This window comes from Salvelinus namaycush, unplaced genomic scaffold (assembly GCF_016432855.1).
Source record: "Salvelinus namaycush isolate Seneca unplaced genomic scaffold, SaNama_1.0 Scaffold141, whole genome shotgun sequence".
Taxonomy (NCBI): Eukaryota; Metazoa; Chordata; class Actinopteri; order Salmoniformes; family Salmonidae; genus Salvelinus; species Salvelinus namaycush.
The window spans coordinates 89,646-104,251 of NW_024058131.1; the positions used below are offsets into that span (position 1 = coordinate 89,646).

General features: G+C 45.6%; 1 protein-coding gene across 10 annotated transcripts in view; it reads right to left on the reverse strand.

Moving 5' to 3' along the window:
• Positions 1-14,606, reverse strand: part of LOC120036648 — a 37,642-nt gene that overhangs the window by 17,311 nt on the left and 5,725 nt on the right. For 7 of the 10 annotated variants that reach the window (XM_038983025.1, XM_038983026.1, XM_038983024.1 and 4 more), the window contains exons 7-21: positions 12,788-12,875; positions 12,175-12,425; positions 9,403-9,578; positions 9,169-9,282; positions 7,727-7,963; positions 7,227-7,364; positions 5,679-7,022; positions 5,203-5,445; positions 4,812-5,045; positions 4,367-4,624; positions 3,937-4,152; positions 3,545-3,796; positions 1,734-1,937; positions 476-646; positions 156-368 (exon numbers count right to left, since the gene is read on the reverse strand). In XM_038983025.1, coding sequence (XP_038838953.1) covers positions 156-368; positions 476-646; positions 1,734-1,937; positions 3,545-3,796; positions 3,937-4,152; positions 4,367-4,624; positions 4,812-5,045; positions 5,203-5,445; positions 5,679-7,022; positions 7,227-7,364; positions 7,727-7,963; positions 9,169-9,282; positions 9,403-9,578; positions 12,175-12,425; positions 12,788-12,875 — 4,139 coding nt within the window. The remainder of the gene's footprint in view (positions 1-155; positions 369-475; positions 647-1,733; positions 1,938-3,544; positions 3,797-3,936; positions 4,153-4,366; positions 4,625-4,811; positions 5,046-5,202; positions 5,446-5,678; positions 7,023-7,226; positions 7,365-7,726; positions 7,964-9,168; positions 9,283-9,402; positions 9,579-12,174; positions 12,426-12,787; positions 12,876-14,606) is intronic. The other 3 variants (XM_038983023.1, XM_038983028.1, XM_038983027.1) reach the window with 3 other exon arrangements.

Consider the following 14,606-nt stretch of genomic DNA (forward strand, 5'->3'; position numbering starts at 1 on the left):
TGATACTCTTACCATTCACAAATTATAACGCAGAATCTGATTGTGGCCACAGCTGCACATATCTGATTAGAGACCCTTTACCACACATCATTATAAAAAAGGTATAGGGGAATGTGAAGCACAACCGAGCTCAGGAAGATGTGGTCAGTGGGTACCTGTTGGCATCTTCACAGGCTCTTGACGAGAGGCTTCAAAGAGCGTCAACCAATCATCACCCTCCCCTCTCTCTTGGGGAGGCAGTGTTTTCACCAGTTCAACCTCCGGTTCACGTCTGTCCTCCACCACTCTAGGTGGTTTCCTAGTTTCCTCCACCACAACCACTGTTCTCCGGGGTACCAGCTCTATAACCTCTCTGTCTACGTGGAACGCTGAAATAAAACAAGGATAACAGGCTTGTCAAGTAATACACGATCTGGGTTCAGCGTTTTAACAAAGACAAAGACAAAAGGGGCAGACGGTGGTCAAGCAGCAATACCCTTGGCTGTGGTCAGTATCTCAGAGGGAGCGCAGTCCCAAAGCACAAACCAATCATCATCCACTTCTTTAGGTGTTACCACAGGCCCCTCCTCCATCTTAACAGTCTCTTCCATGATCCTCACGGTTTTTGGTGGTTTCTGTTCCACTGTCTCCTTCACCACTGTAACAGCTGTAGTGCTCACATTAGAGTAAATCACCACCACAGTAACAGCTGTGGTGCTCACATCAGAGTAAATCACCACCACCGTAACAGCTGTGGTGCTCACATCAGAGTAAATCACCACCACTGTAACAGCTGTGGTGCTCACATCAGAGTAAATCACCACCACCGTAACAGCTGTGGTGCTCACATCAGAGTAAATCACCACCACTGTAACAGCTGTGGTGCTCACATCAGAGTAAATCACCACCACTGTAACAGCTGTGGTGCTCACATCAGAGTAAATCACCACCACAGTAACAGCTGTGGTGCTCACATTAGAGTAAATCACCACCACAGTAACAGCTGTGGTGTTCACATCAGAGTAAATCACCACCACTGTAACAGCTGTGGTGCTCACATCAGAGTAAATCACCACCACAGTAACAGCTGTGGTGCTCACATCAGAGTAAATCACCACCACCGTAACAGCTGTGGTGCTCACATCAGAGTAAATCACCACCACAGTAACAGCTGTGGTGTTCACATCAGAGTAAATCACCACCACAGTAACAGCTGTGGTGTTCACATCAGAGTAAATCACCACCACTGTAACAGCTGTGGTGCTCACATCAGAGTAAATCACCACCACAGTAACAGCTGTGGTGCTCACATCAGAGTAAATCACCACCACTGTAACAGCTGTGGTGCTCACATCAGAGTAAATCACCACCACCGTAACAGCTGTGGTGCTCACATCAGAGTAAATCACCACCACCGTAACAGCTGTGGTGCTCACATCAGAGTAAATCACCACCACCGTAACAGCTGTGGTGCTCACATCAGAGTAAATCACCACCACCGTAACAGCTGTAGTGCTCACATCAGAGTAAATCACCACCACTGGTGCAGCTGATAGAGACAGAAACACAGCCCAACAGTCCACAAGGTATCAAGCATTTTACTAGAACATGTAAATATGAGAGTGTATTCCTTGCCAAAAGCTTTTGTGGATAGTCAACAGGCTCACACAACAATTGAGAGCCTTTGGAAGCAGGAGAAGGGTTGGTATTTGTATTTCGAGTGGCCAACAGCAAGCTTAGAATAGTCAAAGTACCTGCTATTTTAGGGGCAACATCCAGCTGCAAAAACCAATCATCATCCAGCTCTCTCTGCGGTTGTGTTGCTTTACCCTCCAGGGCAACGTCTTCAGGAAGGGATCTGACTGCTTCCACCACAAACACTCTTGGTTCAGGCTCAATGGTCAGATGTTTGGCTGGCACAACCTCTGGGTATACCCTATCGCTAACAGCCAGAGAAACTGGAGCAAAAAGACACAGAGAGCTTGATATACCACAACTACTAATAGAGGGTCCTGTTGATGATTGACCAGTCATAACCCAAGAGATATCATATTCCTAATTCACACAAGAAAAAAAGCCTAGGTTTGGTTAGTTAGCTTGTTGGCAGTACTGTATGTCTGAGGTACCTGGTGGTTAGTTAGCTTGTTGGCAGTACTGTATGTCTGAGGTACCTGGTGGTTAGTTAGCTTGTTGGCAGTACTGTATGTCTGAGGTACCTGGTGGTTAGTTAGCTTGTTGGCAGTACTGTATGTCTGAGGTACCTGGTGGTTAGTTAGCTTGTTGGCAGTACTGTATGTCTGAGGTACCTGGTGGTTAGTTAGCTTGTTGGCAGTACTGTATGTCTGAGGTACCTGGTGGTTAGTTAGCTTGTTGGCAGTACTGTATGTCTGAGGTATCTGGTGGTTAGTTAGCTTGTTGGCAGTACTGTATGTCTGAGGTACCTGGTGGTTAGTTAGCTTGTTGGCATTACTGTATGTCTGAGGTACCTGGTGGTTAGTTAGCTTGTTGGCAGTACTTATGTCTGAGGTACCTGGTGGTTAGTTAGCTTGTTGGCCGTACTGTATGTCTGAGGTACCTGGTGGTTAGTTAGCTTGTTGGCAGTACTGTATGTCTGAAGTACCTGGTGGTTAGTTAGCTTGTTGGCAGTACTGTATGTCTGAGGTACCTGGTGGTTAGTTAGCTTGTTGGCAGTACTGTATGTCTGAGGTACCTGATGGTTAGTTAGCTTGTTGGCATTACTGTATGTCTGAGGTACCTGGTGGCTAGTTAGCTTGTTGGCAGTACTGTATGTCTAAAGTACCTGGTGTTTAGTTAGCTTGTTGGCAGTACTGTATGTCTGAGGTACCGGGTGGTTAGTTAGCTTGTTGGCAGTACTGTATGTCTGAGGTACCGGGTGGTTAGTTAGCTTGTTGGCAGTACTGTATGTCTGAGGTACCTGGTGGTTAGTTAGCTTGTTGGCAGTACTGTATGTCTGAGGTACCTGGTGGTTAGTTAGCTTGTTGGCAGTACTGTATGTCTGAGGTACCTGGTGGTTAGTTAGCTTGTTGGCAGTACTGTATGTCTGAAGTACCTGGTGGTTAGTTAGCTTGTTGGCAGTACTGTATGTCTGAGGTACCTGGTGGTTAGTTAGCTTGTTGGCAGTACTGTATGTCTGAGGTACCTGGTGGTTAGTTAGCTTGTTGGCAGTACTGTATGTCTGAGGTACCTGATGGTTAGTTAGCTTGTTGGCATTACTGTATGTCTGAGGTACCTGGTGGCTAGTTAGCTTGTTGGCAGTACTGTATGTCTAAAGTACCTGGTGTTTAGTTAGCTTGTTGGCAGTACTGTATGTCTGAGGTACCGGGTGGTTAGTTAGCTTGTTGGCAGTACTGTATGTCTGAGGTACCTGGTGGTTAGTTAGCTTGTTGGCAGTACTGTATGTCTGAGGTACCTGGTGGTTAGTTAGCTTGTTGGCAGTACTGTATGTCTGAGGTACCTGGTGGTTAGTTAGCTTGTTGGCAGTACTGTATGTCTGAGGTACCTGGTGGTTAGTTAGCTTGTTGGCAGTACTGTATGTCTGAGGTACCTGGTGGAACCCCAGCAGGTTCTTCACGGACAGCATCCAACAGATCAAACCAGCCATCTCCCTCCTCTCTCTCTGCTGGTGGTCTCTGCTCTGAGATGATCATCTCTGACTGGAGTATCTCCTCTTGCTGTCCCCACCTCTCTTCAACAATAGTCACCCTCTTCTTCATTATTTTTTCTATGGTCGTCACATCAACCACAGAGGTGGTCTGGCTTAAATCTGGATATACCGGAGTATGCTCACCAAGAGCAACTGATACAGACAGGGGAAAGTCCTTTAGTTTAGGAACTTTACCATGTTCTCCAAAAACCATTGTTTATTCTCAGTCAAAGCTGGGAAATGTACACAGCTGCAAATGTACAAAGATTGTGGCAATTAAGCAGGAACGGTACCTGGTGGTACAATGATCGGCTCCTCACGGACATCAGCAAACGGTGTAAACCAATCATCATCTCTCTCTGGTTGTCGCTGCCACTCCTCTACTTCCTGTTTCTGTTGTGGCCTCGTCTCCTCCACCAGAACCACCACTGGCTTCTGCTTTTCAGCCTTTACCTCAACCACAGGGCTGATCACATCTGGAGAAACCGGTGTTGGCTCTGCTGGAGCGACTGATACAAACACACATAGTACATACCCTTCAGATTCAGCTAGATGTGTGGGCTCACAAAAAGCCATGTCATCAAAGATCATATTCCCAGATAAACATTCCAAAGTTCATATGGGAAAAGCACTACGGTTAGTCTGCGAGTTTGGCGAGGTGGGTTGGTTATATTTTGATGGAATCAGGGGCTGAGGCGCAAAGCCTTGAATTGTATGGGGTACCTGGTGGTATATAGGATGTTTCTCTGGGCACGACATCCAGTTGCACAAACCAGTCCTCGTCCATCTCTCTTGATGGCTGTGGTGGAAGTATAACTTCTTCTTGATGTCGCTCCTCTTGCTTCTCTTCCATTACAGTCACCCTTCTCTCCTCTCTCTGCTCTACTGTCGTCAACTCAACCACAGAGGAGACACTTTCCTCAGGGTATACCGGAATACGCTCTTCCACAGAAGCTGGTACAAACACACATTCCTCAGATACTGGAAGATAATTGAAATTACTACACAAAGCAATGTAGCTGAAGCCCTTCTCTTGGTGGATAGTCAAATGTCTTGTTAGTTATTCTTATTTGAAAGTATTCTGCAGCGTATGAAGCACAGGCTCAGGGAAGATGTTGTTCATATTGTGGTGGGACGGGGAAGCAGTGCATGAAAATCATGGAAATACCTGACGGAATCACAGATGGTTCTCTGGGAACAATGTCCAGCAGGACAACCCAGTCATCTTCCATCTCTCTCTGTGACTGTGACGGTTTCTGTTCCAGACGGCTCTGGTCTTCCTGTAACTCCATCTCCTCCACTACAGTCACCCTGCTCTCCTCTCTCTGCACTACTGTCATCACTTTAACCATGGAAGAGATGGTTTCCTCTACGTACACCTGAACTTGCTCTTGCAAAGAAGCTGATACATAAAGACACAATGAACCGTGAGAGACATGAAGTTCAAAGCCTAGTTTGATGATTAATCAGTCATTGTAGCCCAGTTGTTTCAATCCCTAAAATACCAAATAATTGAGGCATAGCACAAGCAGCAGGGCTTTGATGAAAGTTCTTCATACCTGAAACTGGTGTGGTTGGTACACCTGAAGGAACACGATCAGCCAGTTCCAAGAGCATACACCAATCATCTTCCTGCATTTGCCACGGTCTCCGTCCTTCCACCAACCCCCTTTCAGGCTGTTGCTGTGTGGCCTCCACTTCAATGCATTCCCTCTCTGGTGCTCTCTGCTCGACCGTGTCTACTAACACCACAGAGAATCTTGTGGAGACCACAGGCACCAGAGCGGAGTCGACTGGAATGACTGACAAAGTAGAGACAGCAGTTCTCTCAGCCACACAAATCCATACCGTACCAAAGGTTAATCTTTCAATTGAAATGGCAATTGTTGTAAAACACACGAGCTGGTTAGCTTTGCGGAGGGAATGTTCGAGATGGAATTGTCAGTAATTGTGTGGGTGGTGGTAAAGCAAGCGTTTCCATTACGGTTTCAACGGTGACGGGGAGAAGCAAAGCTGATTGGTTGATGGGACGTACCTGGAGGCTTATAAAGAGTCTTATGTGGGAGGCTGTCCAGCAGCACAACCCAATCGTCCTTGTCTTCTGGCTGGGATGGCTGCATATTCACTTCCACCACCTCTTCTTCTTCTTGGGGCTTCTCCATTTGTCTGACTCTATGTGGAACCCTCTCCACATCCTTTCTGAATTTCACCAAAACTTCCCCCTCTGTATAAAATCCATCTCCCAGCCTTTCCTCTGATAAAATGTCCTCTGATGACTTTTCCTCGAGTGTCTTCTGTGTTCTCCTCATTTCTTCCACTATTCTCACTGTTTTCTTGGTTTTCTTCACAGTCTGCTCTCCCTCTGGCACCCTTTCCTCCGACATCTGCCGCATCCTATCCTCTAGACCTCCTTTCACCTCTATCAATCCCTTGCCTGAAACCTTCCCATGTTCCACTCTCTCCTCCTGTTTCTCCTCCCTGACCTTTTCCTGTTCTTGGAGCCACTCCTGTTCTTGGAGCCACTGCTGAATTGTAACTACCGGTAACCCTAACTTCTCTGCCGCAAATAGTTCATTGAATTTCACCATAAGTTGTCCTTCTTTATAAAAATGGCCTCCTATCTGGTCCTCTGACAACTTCTCAGATGCTTTCTTCTCTAGTTCATCTGGAAGACTCTCATCCTGTGTCACTATAGTCACCTTCTTCCTCCTCCTTTCCACTCTTATCTCTCCTCTCCTTTCCTCAAGCCCCTCTGGCAACCCTTCCTCCAAAGCCTGACGCTTCCTCTCCTCTAACCATCCTTCATCCTCTTTCAATCCCTCGTCTGAAACCTCCACCTGTTCCACCGTCTCCTCCTCCATCTCTCCTTCTTGTTGCCTCATCTCTTTCACTATAGTCACATTATTCTGGGTCCTCCACTCTACTCTCCGTACCACAGAGGAGGTGCTCGCCACATTTGACCACCCTTCTTCAGATTCCTCTGCCTCTTCCATACTCTCCTCTTTTAGTCCCTCATCTTCCCCTGACTCATCTGGCAGCAATCCTTTGAGAAACACCTCCTTAATCTGCTCCTCCAACTCATCTACTTCCTCCACATTCTCTTCCGCTGCCTCTACCACCTCCTCCTCCCCCCCCTCCTGTTCTACCCCTACCTCCTCCCCCTGCTGCTGCCTGGCCTCCACCTCCTCCTGTATCCTCTCCTCCAGCTCATCCACCTCCTGCAGCCGTTCTTCCAGAACCTTCACCTCCCTCAGTCTCTCATCCAGCACCTCTACCTCCCTCAGCTTCTCCACCAGGAACACTCCTTCCTGGAGCCTCTTGATCACCTCCCTCCTCTCCTGCCTAGTCTCCTCCTTCTCCAGGGAGACTGGGGGAGAGACTGAGGAGGGGCAGATTGGGGTTATCAGTATAGGAAGAACAGGAGTGTATACTCACCTATTCAGTGAGGTGAAACGCTCAGAATGTTACAGACAGAAATTATGATTCCCTGTTCTACCAGACAGACAATCATGTCTGTTCTGCAAAACTCTATTTCTGTGCTAATGAACAACAGCTAGTGAATGTATATAGTATGACGACTCACATGGAGGTGTGTCTACAAACTCAAAGCTGCGGTCCAACTGCATGACCCAGTCATCACTTGGTTCCTGCCTTGGCTGTAGCAGCCTCTCCAGAATGTTGGCCGTGGCCACCTTTGCCACCTTGGCAGAGCGGTATTTGACTGAGGACATCACAGAAACATTTAGAACAGAGCGGATCCCTTACATATAGAAAAATAACGTAGCTCGTGAGCACACTGCAAACAGAGGATCATCAGCAAAGCATACTTACCACAGTATCACAGCTCTACATCAATGAGGGCCAAGCACCATTGATAAGATAGCAACATTAAATAAGCCAGTACATGACAGAGCAACATCTTTAAAGATGTCATCACGGTCGGTGGCGAGCTTAGAAGGTTCACCTTCCATCACTGTCAACTTCTAAAGCACACCTCTACGGAGGATTCATTGTCAAAGCGAGGATGCACACAGTGACATCAGGTATACCACAGCTACACAGAATGAGGTTAACAACAGATACCTGGCGGTTTTATCATGGGGTAGGGGACATAGGGGAGGGAGGGTTGTCTGCCCAGCAGGACAAACCAATCCTCCTCTTTCTCCTCCACCAGTCTCCCCTGCTGCTGTTCATCAGACACCCGTCCCTGCCATGTCCGACTGACCGTCTGGCCTGTCTCAGTCTCCTGCCATGCCTGTCTGACTGTCTGGACGGACTTGCCATCATCCCAGCTCTGAGTGGAAGTCTCCCCCCCTCTGGCTGTTGATAGAACATGAGGTAATGGTGTTACTGCAGGAGTTAATGGTGAAGTTAGTTGGAGGAGAGAGTGAGGCAAAGCTCCCCTCCACAGGTCTGTATTTCAGGGGCTTTCAGAGCAAAGCTCCCCTCCACAGGTCTGCATTTCAGGGGCTTTCAAAGCAAAGCTCACTTATTTAGTAAGCAAATGGAATTCAATGTATCTGGCAGGCAGATAGCAAATTAAGTTAGTACAAGACTACCACACAATTCTGAGATCTGCAGAGCTAGACGTTTAGTTCCAAGCACAGGAACGGTAGGCTCCTCGACACAATGATGTCCATCATCAAGCACGGACCAAAGAACTGAAGGCTCTCTTTAACAAGCAACACAACACGGACCAAAGAACTGAAGGCTCTCTTTAACAAGCAACACAACACGGACCAAAGAACGGAAGGCTCTCTTTAACAAGCAACACAACACGGACCAAAGAACTGAAGGCTCTCTTTAACAAGCAACACAACACGGACCAAAGAACTGAAGGCTCTCTTTAACAAGCAACACAACACGGACCAAAGAACTGAAGGCTTTCTTTAACAAGCAACACAACACGGATCAAAGAACTGAAGGCTCTCTTTAACAAGCAACACAACACGGACCAAAGAACTGAAGGCTCTCTTTAACAAGCAACACAACACGGACCAAAGAACTGAAGGCTCTCTTTAACAAGCAACACAACACGGACCAAAGAACTGAAGGCTCTCTTTAACAAGCAACACAACACGGACCAAAGAACTGAAGGCTCTCTTTAACAAGCAACACAACACGGACCAAAGAACTGAAGGCTCTCTTTAACAAGCAACACAACACGGACCAAAGAACTGAAGGCTCTCTTTAACAAGCAACACAACACGGGCCAAAGACTCAAGAGCTCTGAAGCTGCTGTTAGTCAGTCATAAGCATCAATGTAACTGTAGCTGTGATTGATTGGCAGGTTATTCTGAGCTGCCCTTGGTGAGTCACCAGCATTGACTCAAGCTGGCCTGAGATTAGGCCTCAGCATAAGGGTTGGAGCTAATGAGATGATGAGAGGACTGACAGAGCGCAGGGTTAGATCAAGCTGACTCAAAGCTACAGTATGTAGTTCTCTGGCAAGGCTGAACTGAGGTTGCTCTATGTAAGCTGAGTCAAAACTTCAATGATGGTCCACATGGTTCCTGATTGGCTACCTGGTGAAAAAAAGGTCTGGGGTTGGTCAGATCCCAGCATGAAGAACCAATCGTCATCCTCGGTCTTGTTTGGACTAGCAGAGAGTTGCGAGGCATGGAGATCATCATCTCCAGCTACAAGAGTGGGACAAGTTGGTGAGAGACTGATCCTGAAGTCGTGCACGCTGGCACGAACACACACATTCCCACACACAAAAAACACATACTGTAATACACGCATACACACACCCACACCTTCGTCGATGGTGCGGGACAGCCTCTTGCTGGCGGACCGTGTGAAGCGTGGGGCGGGCCGGGCGATCATGGAACTGGCCTGGCGGGTCTGGGCCTGGGTACGGCCACTGTACCTGAACTTTGACCCCAGCGCCAGGAACCGGGAGCGGGACGACGGGGGCTCCACGGACGACACCCTGGGGGCGGAGAATCACACAGTCACTCACAGTTTCTAGACACGCTTATTATAATGATTTGGTTTCATAGTTCATAATAGCTTGCCCAGTGATGTGATGCATCAATAAATCACATCACTGGACCAGCCAAACTCCAGCTTTAATAAAAGCTTAGTCATGTTCCTCCAATGGCATACTGCCAGGTGACTTAGACCAATCTCATGTTACCTTAACCAGCTTCATCCAGAGCTCCTCCTGTATGACCCACTTGTCACGTACAGTGCTGTGAAAAAGTTTTTGCCCCCTTTCTAATTCTCTACTTTTGTATATTTTTGATACTGAATGTTATCATATCTTCAAACAAAACGTAATATTAGATAAAGGTAACCTGAGTGAACAAATAACACAACAATTACATACTTATTTCATTTATTTAATGAACAAAGTTATGCAACACCCAATGTCCGTGTGTAAAAGTAATTGCCCCCTTACACTCAATAACTGGTTGTTCCACCTTTAGCTGCAATGACTCCAGCCAAACACTTCCTATAGTTGTTGATCAGTCTCACGCCTCTGTGGAGGAACCCCCCCCCCCCCCCCCCCCCCCAAACATCACACTACCGCCACCATGCTTGACCGTTGGTATAAGGTTCTTACTGTGGAATGCAGTGTTTGCTTTTCACCAGGCATAATGGGACTTTGACTCATCTGTCCATAAAACGTTCTTCCAAGAGTGTTGATGATCATCCAGGTGCTTCTTGGCAAACTTGAGTCATCTTTTTGGACGAGATGGGTCCCATTATGTCTGGCGAAAACCAAACACTGCATTCCACAGTAAGAACCTCATACCAACGGTCAAGCATGGTGGTGGTAGTGAGATGGTTTGGGAGGCTTTGCTGCTTCAGGACCTGGACAACTTGCCTTAATAGAAGGAACCATGAATTCTGCTCTGTATCAGATAATTGTTCAGGAGAAAGTCAGGTAGTCCGTCTGTGAGCTGAAGCATAGCTGAGTCATGCAGCAAGACAATGATCCAAAACACACAACCAAGTCTACATGAAAATGGTTAAAAAGCAACAAATTTGACGTTTTGTAATGGCCTAGTCAAAGTCCAGACCTAATCCAAATGGAGATGTTCTGGAAGGACTTGAAATGAGCAGTTCATGCTTTGAAACCCACAAATGTTGCTGAGCTAAAGCAGTTCTACATGGAAGAGTGGGACAAAATTCCTCCACAGCGAGAGATGTGGTTGAAGATCTGATAACATTCAAAATATCAAACATATGCAGAAATAGAGAAAATCAGTAAAGGGGCAAATATTTTTCACAGCACTGTAGCTGGAGTTAGACTACCACCGGGGCTAATAGAGTTACTCTCAGAAAGGTTATGCTGCAGGGGCGAATTAGAAGGCACAAGGGATTGGTAACCTGAGAATGGCCCCCTGTTGCCGGGCGGTAGTGGGGGCAGATGACAGAATTAAATCGAACACTTTTATTGTATCTCTATGGAGGAGATGATCCAGGAAGTGGAGTAGGTAGAAGTTGCCCGCCCGTAACAGCTGATATGGGATCAGATATAGTTTTAACGTCCTAATGGTTAAGGTCAGGATTGGGGGATAGGATAATCTGATCCTAGATCTATGGTTAAGGGTAACTTGTTAGTTGGAAGCAGGGTGAGCAGTGGTGTAGCGGAGGTTAAATGCACGTTGGCTCGACTGAACATTTTACAAGCACCCATCTTGGCGGTGTAGAGAAACTTTTGCATTTATAAGACAATTTCCTGAAATTCTACAAATTTCTCCATGGAGCTAAGAGACATTTTTGCAATTTTAAGGCTAACTTCCTGCAATTCTACACATTTTGCCATGCAGCTAAAAGGGTTGCAGTTTTAAAGCAAATTTCCTGCGATTCTACATATTCTGCCATGGAACAGAGAGAATATTTTGCAGTTTAAAAGCAAATTTCCTGCAATCCTATGCATTTTGCCATGGCTAATGCTGTGTTCTTTTGCTCAAACATAACAAAATCTCTACTGTTAAATAAATTTTTGGGGGATTTTTCAATTCTACCTGACTGTCTAGTTTTAGTTTTACTGATTGTTACTTCTCAAAGATAATATTATTAGGCCATTACAGTCGAAGCCCCGTCTAAGCCGGGGGAGGGAGGTCTACTAAGCTATATGGAATTGTTTTAAGAAGATCATACCAAGGATCATTTAGCTATTTGATTTTTAATTTTAAGACCCTTGAAGTATGCATATTTTTTTTCTTATTAATTAATTATTTGATGAAAATGTGTATTTGGCCTTACTGCTATTAGCCCATACAACGCATAGAATAACAGATACATGGAGCAACAGATAGTCCCCCCCAAAACAGCGAAAGGAAGTTTGTTCTGAAGTGTCTGTCCTATATCTGAGAGATAGAAGATCGATCAGGAAACATTTTGTTTTACACGTATTTAACCCCTAAACAGTCTCAATATATAGTTCCATTCATTTTTTCAACTTAAAGGATAGGGAAATTATTTTAGTCGGCGATCACGGTTTACGGCGATCACGGTTTACCCACCACCTATTTATTCACCACTGTATCACTGAGGGCGAGTGACTTTCTCACCTGAAGAAGGTATGGTGTTCCACTGAGGCCTTCCACAGCTTCTTGGAGGCCTTGTAGTTGGGCAGCTTGAAGCCGATTGTGCTCTCGTACTGTTCCTGTTCAGAGGGACGGATCTTGATGAAGAAGCTGCTTCGCTTGTAGGAGATCTTGAGGACTTTGGGCCAGGGGAAACGATTGATCCTCAGCTTGTCCTTGTAGACCATGAGACCACCAGAACACACCCCTAGCGTGATGTCCACACCCTCAAGATCCTGTGAGCATGTAGAAAAAGTGCATTCAGTAAAGATGATGAATATGTTCTATATACCCTCATCATAGACACTATAGGCATCTTTCCGTCACTGTTATTCCTGCATTTACAGCAACATGCCACTAGGGGCAGCCTCTGCTACACTTTCAGCAGCACAGATTAATCTCTTGTTTGATGACAGCGATTTTGTAATTAAAAATCTGTGGTTGCTAGAGTTGCCTAACCTTGTTATTCCCAAATCATACACTTCGATTTGATAGTGCTCTACTTTTTCTGACCGCTCTTAAAAATATATATAAAAAAATGTTCCTTCTATAGATAGAAGTGTTCCAGTCCTAGATTCCAGAACATTCTAAAGTGTACCTTGGCTTGGTGCAGATCCACTCCATACATAGACAGCTTCTTGGCATTCTCCAGAAACAACATGTCTGCCTGGGCTGGACTCATGGATCTGGAGACAAACACAGAGATGGATACATCAGTTAGCCTAGTGGTTAGAGCGTTGGGCCAGGAATTGAAAGGTTGCTGGATTAAATCCCTGAGCTGACAAGGTAAAAATCTGTCGTTCTGCCCATGAACAAGGCAGTTCCCCAGTAGGCCGTCATTGTAAATAAGAATTTGTTCTTAACTGACTTGCCTAGTTAAATAAAGGCTACATTGAAGATTTTTTTATCTTTTTTTTAAAAAACAGGTCCGGTGCTTGCAACGCCAGGGTTGTGGGTTCGATTCCCACAGGGGACAAGTACAATAATGTTTGCACTCAACTACTGTAAGTCTCTCTGGATAAGAGCGTCTCTTAAATGACTCAAAAGTAAACATGTAAGGGTGCAAGTTAGCAACTATATAAGTGCAAGTTATCAGCTATATGATAACATGTTTATGGTGTGTGTCATCGGTGCATACAGTGCACATGTACAGCAAGGCTTGCCATGTGTAAAGCTAGCATATATGTAAAGTCTGCTGCTCTTTCCACCTAAAACCCCACATCTGACCTGTATGTGACATTCTGCCACTCCATTCTTTATCATAGCTCCAGTATATAGTCTGGTCTTTTCTACATTACTCCAGTATATAGTCTGGTCTTTTCTACATTACTCCAGTCTATAGTCTGGTCTTTTCTACATTACTCCAGTATATAGTCCGGTCCTCCCTGGTCTTTTGTACATTACTCCAGTATATAGTCATTACTCCAGTCTATAGTCCGGTCCTCCCTGGTCTTTTGTACATTACTCCAGTATATAGTCCGGTCCTCCCTGGTCTTTTGTACATTACTCCAGTAAATAGTCTGGTCCACCCTGGTCTTTCTACATTACTCCAGTATATAATCCGGTCCTCCCTGGTCTTTTGTACATTACTCCAGTATATAGTCCGGTCCTCCCTGGTCTTTTGTACATTACTCCAGTATATAGTCATTACTCCAGTATATAATCCGGTCCTCCCTGGTCTTTTGTACATTACTCCAGTATATAGTCATTACTCCAGCATATAGTCTGGTCCTCCCTGGTCTTTTCTACATTACTCCAGTAAATAGTCTGGTCCACCCTGGTCTTTCTACATTACTCCAGTATATAATCCGGTCCTCCCTGGTCTTTTGTACATTACTCCAGTATATAGTCAGTCCTCCCTGGTCTTTTCTACATTACTCCAGTATATAATCCGGTCCTCCCTGGTCTTTTGTACATTACTCCAGTATATAGTCCGGTCCTCCCTGGTCTTTTCTTCATTACTCCAGTATTTAGTCCGGTCCTCCCTGGTCTTTTGTACATTACTCCAGTATATAGTCAGTCCTCCCTGGTCTTTTCTACATTACTCCAGTATATAGTCCGGTCCTCCCTGGTCTTTTGTACATTACTCCAGTATATAGTCCGGTCCTCCCTGGTCTTTCTACATTACTCCAGTATTTAGTCCGGTCCTCCCTGGTCTTTTCTTCATTACTCCAGTATATAGTCCGGTCCTCCCTGGTCTTTCTACATTACTCCAGTATATAGTCAGTCCTCCCTGGTCTTTTGTACATTACTCCAGTATATTGTCAGTCCTCCCTGGTCTTTTGTACATTACTCCAGTATATAGTCAGTCCTCCCTGGTCTTTTCTACATTAGTCCAGTATATAGTCCTTACTCCAGTATAGAGTCTGGTCCTCCCTGGTCTTTTCTACATTACTCCAGTAAATAATCTGGTCCTC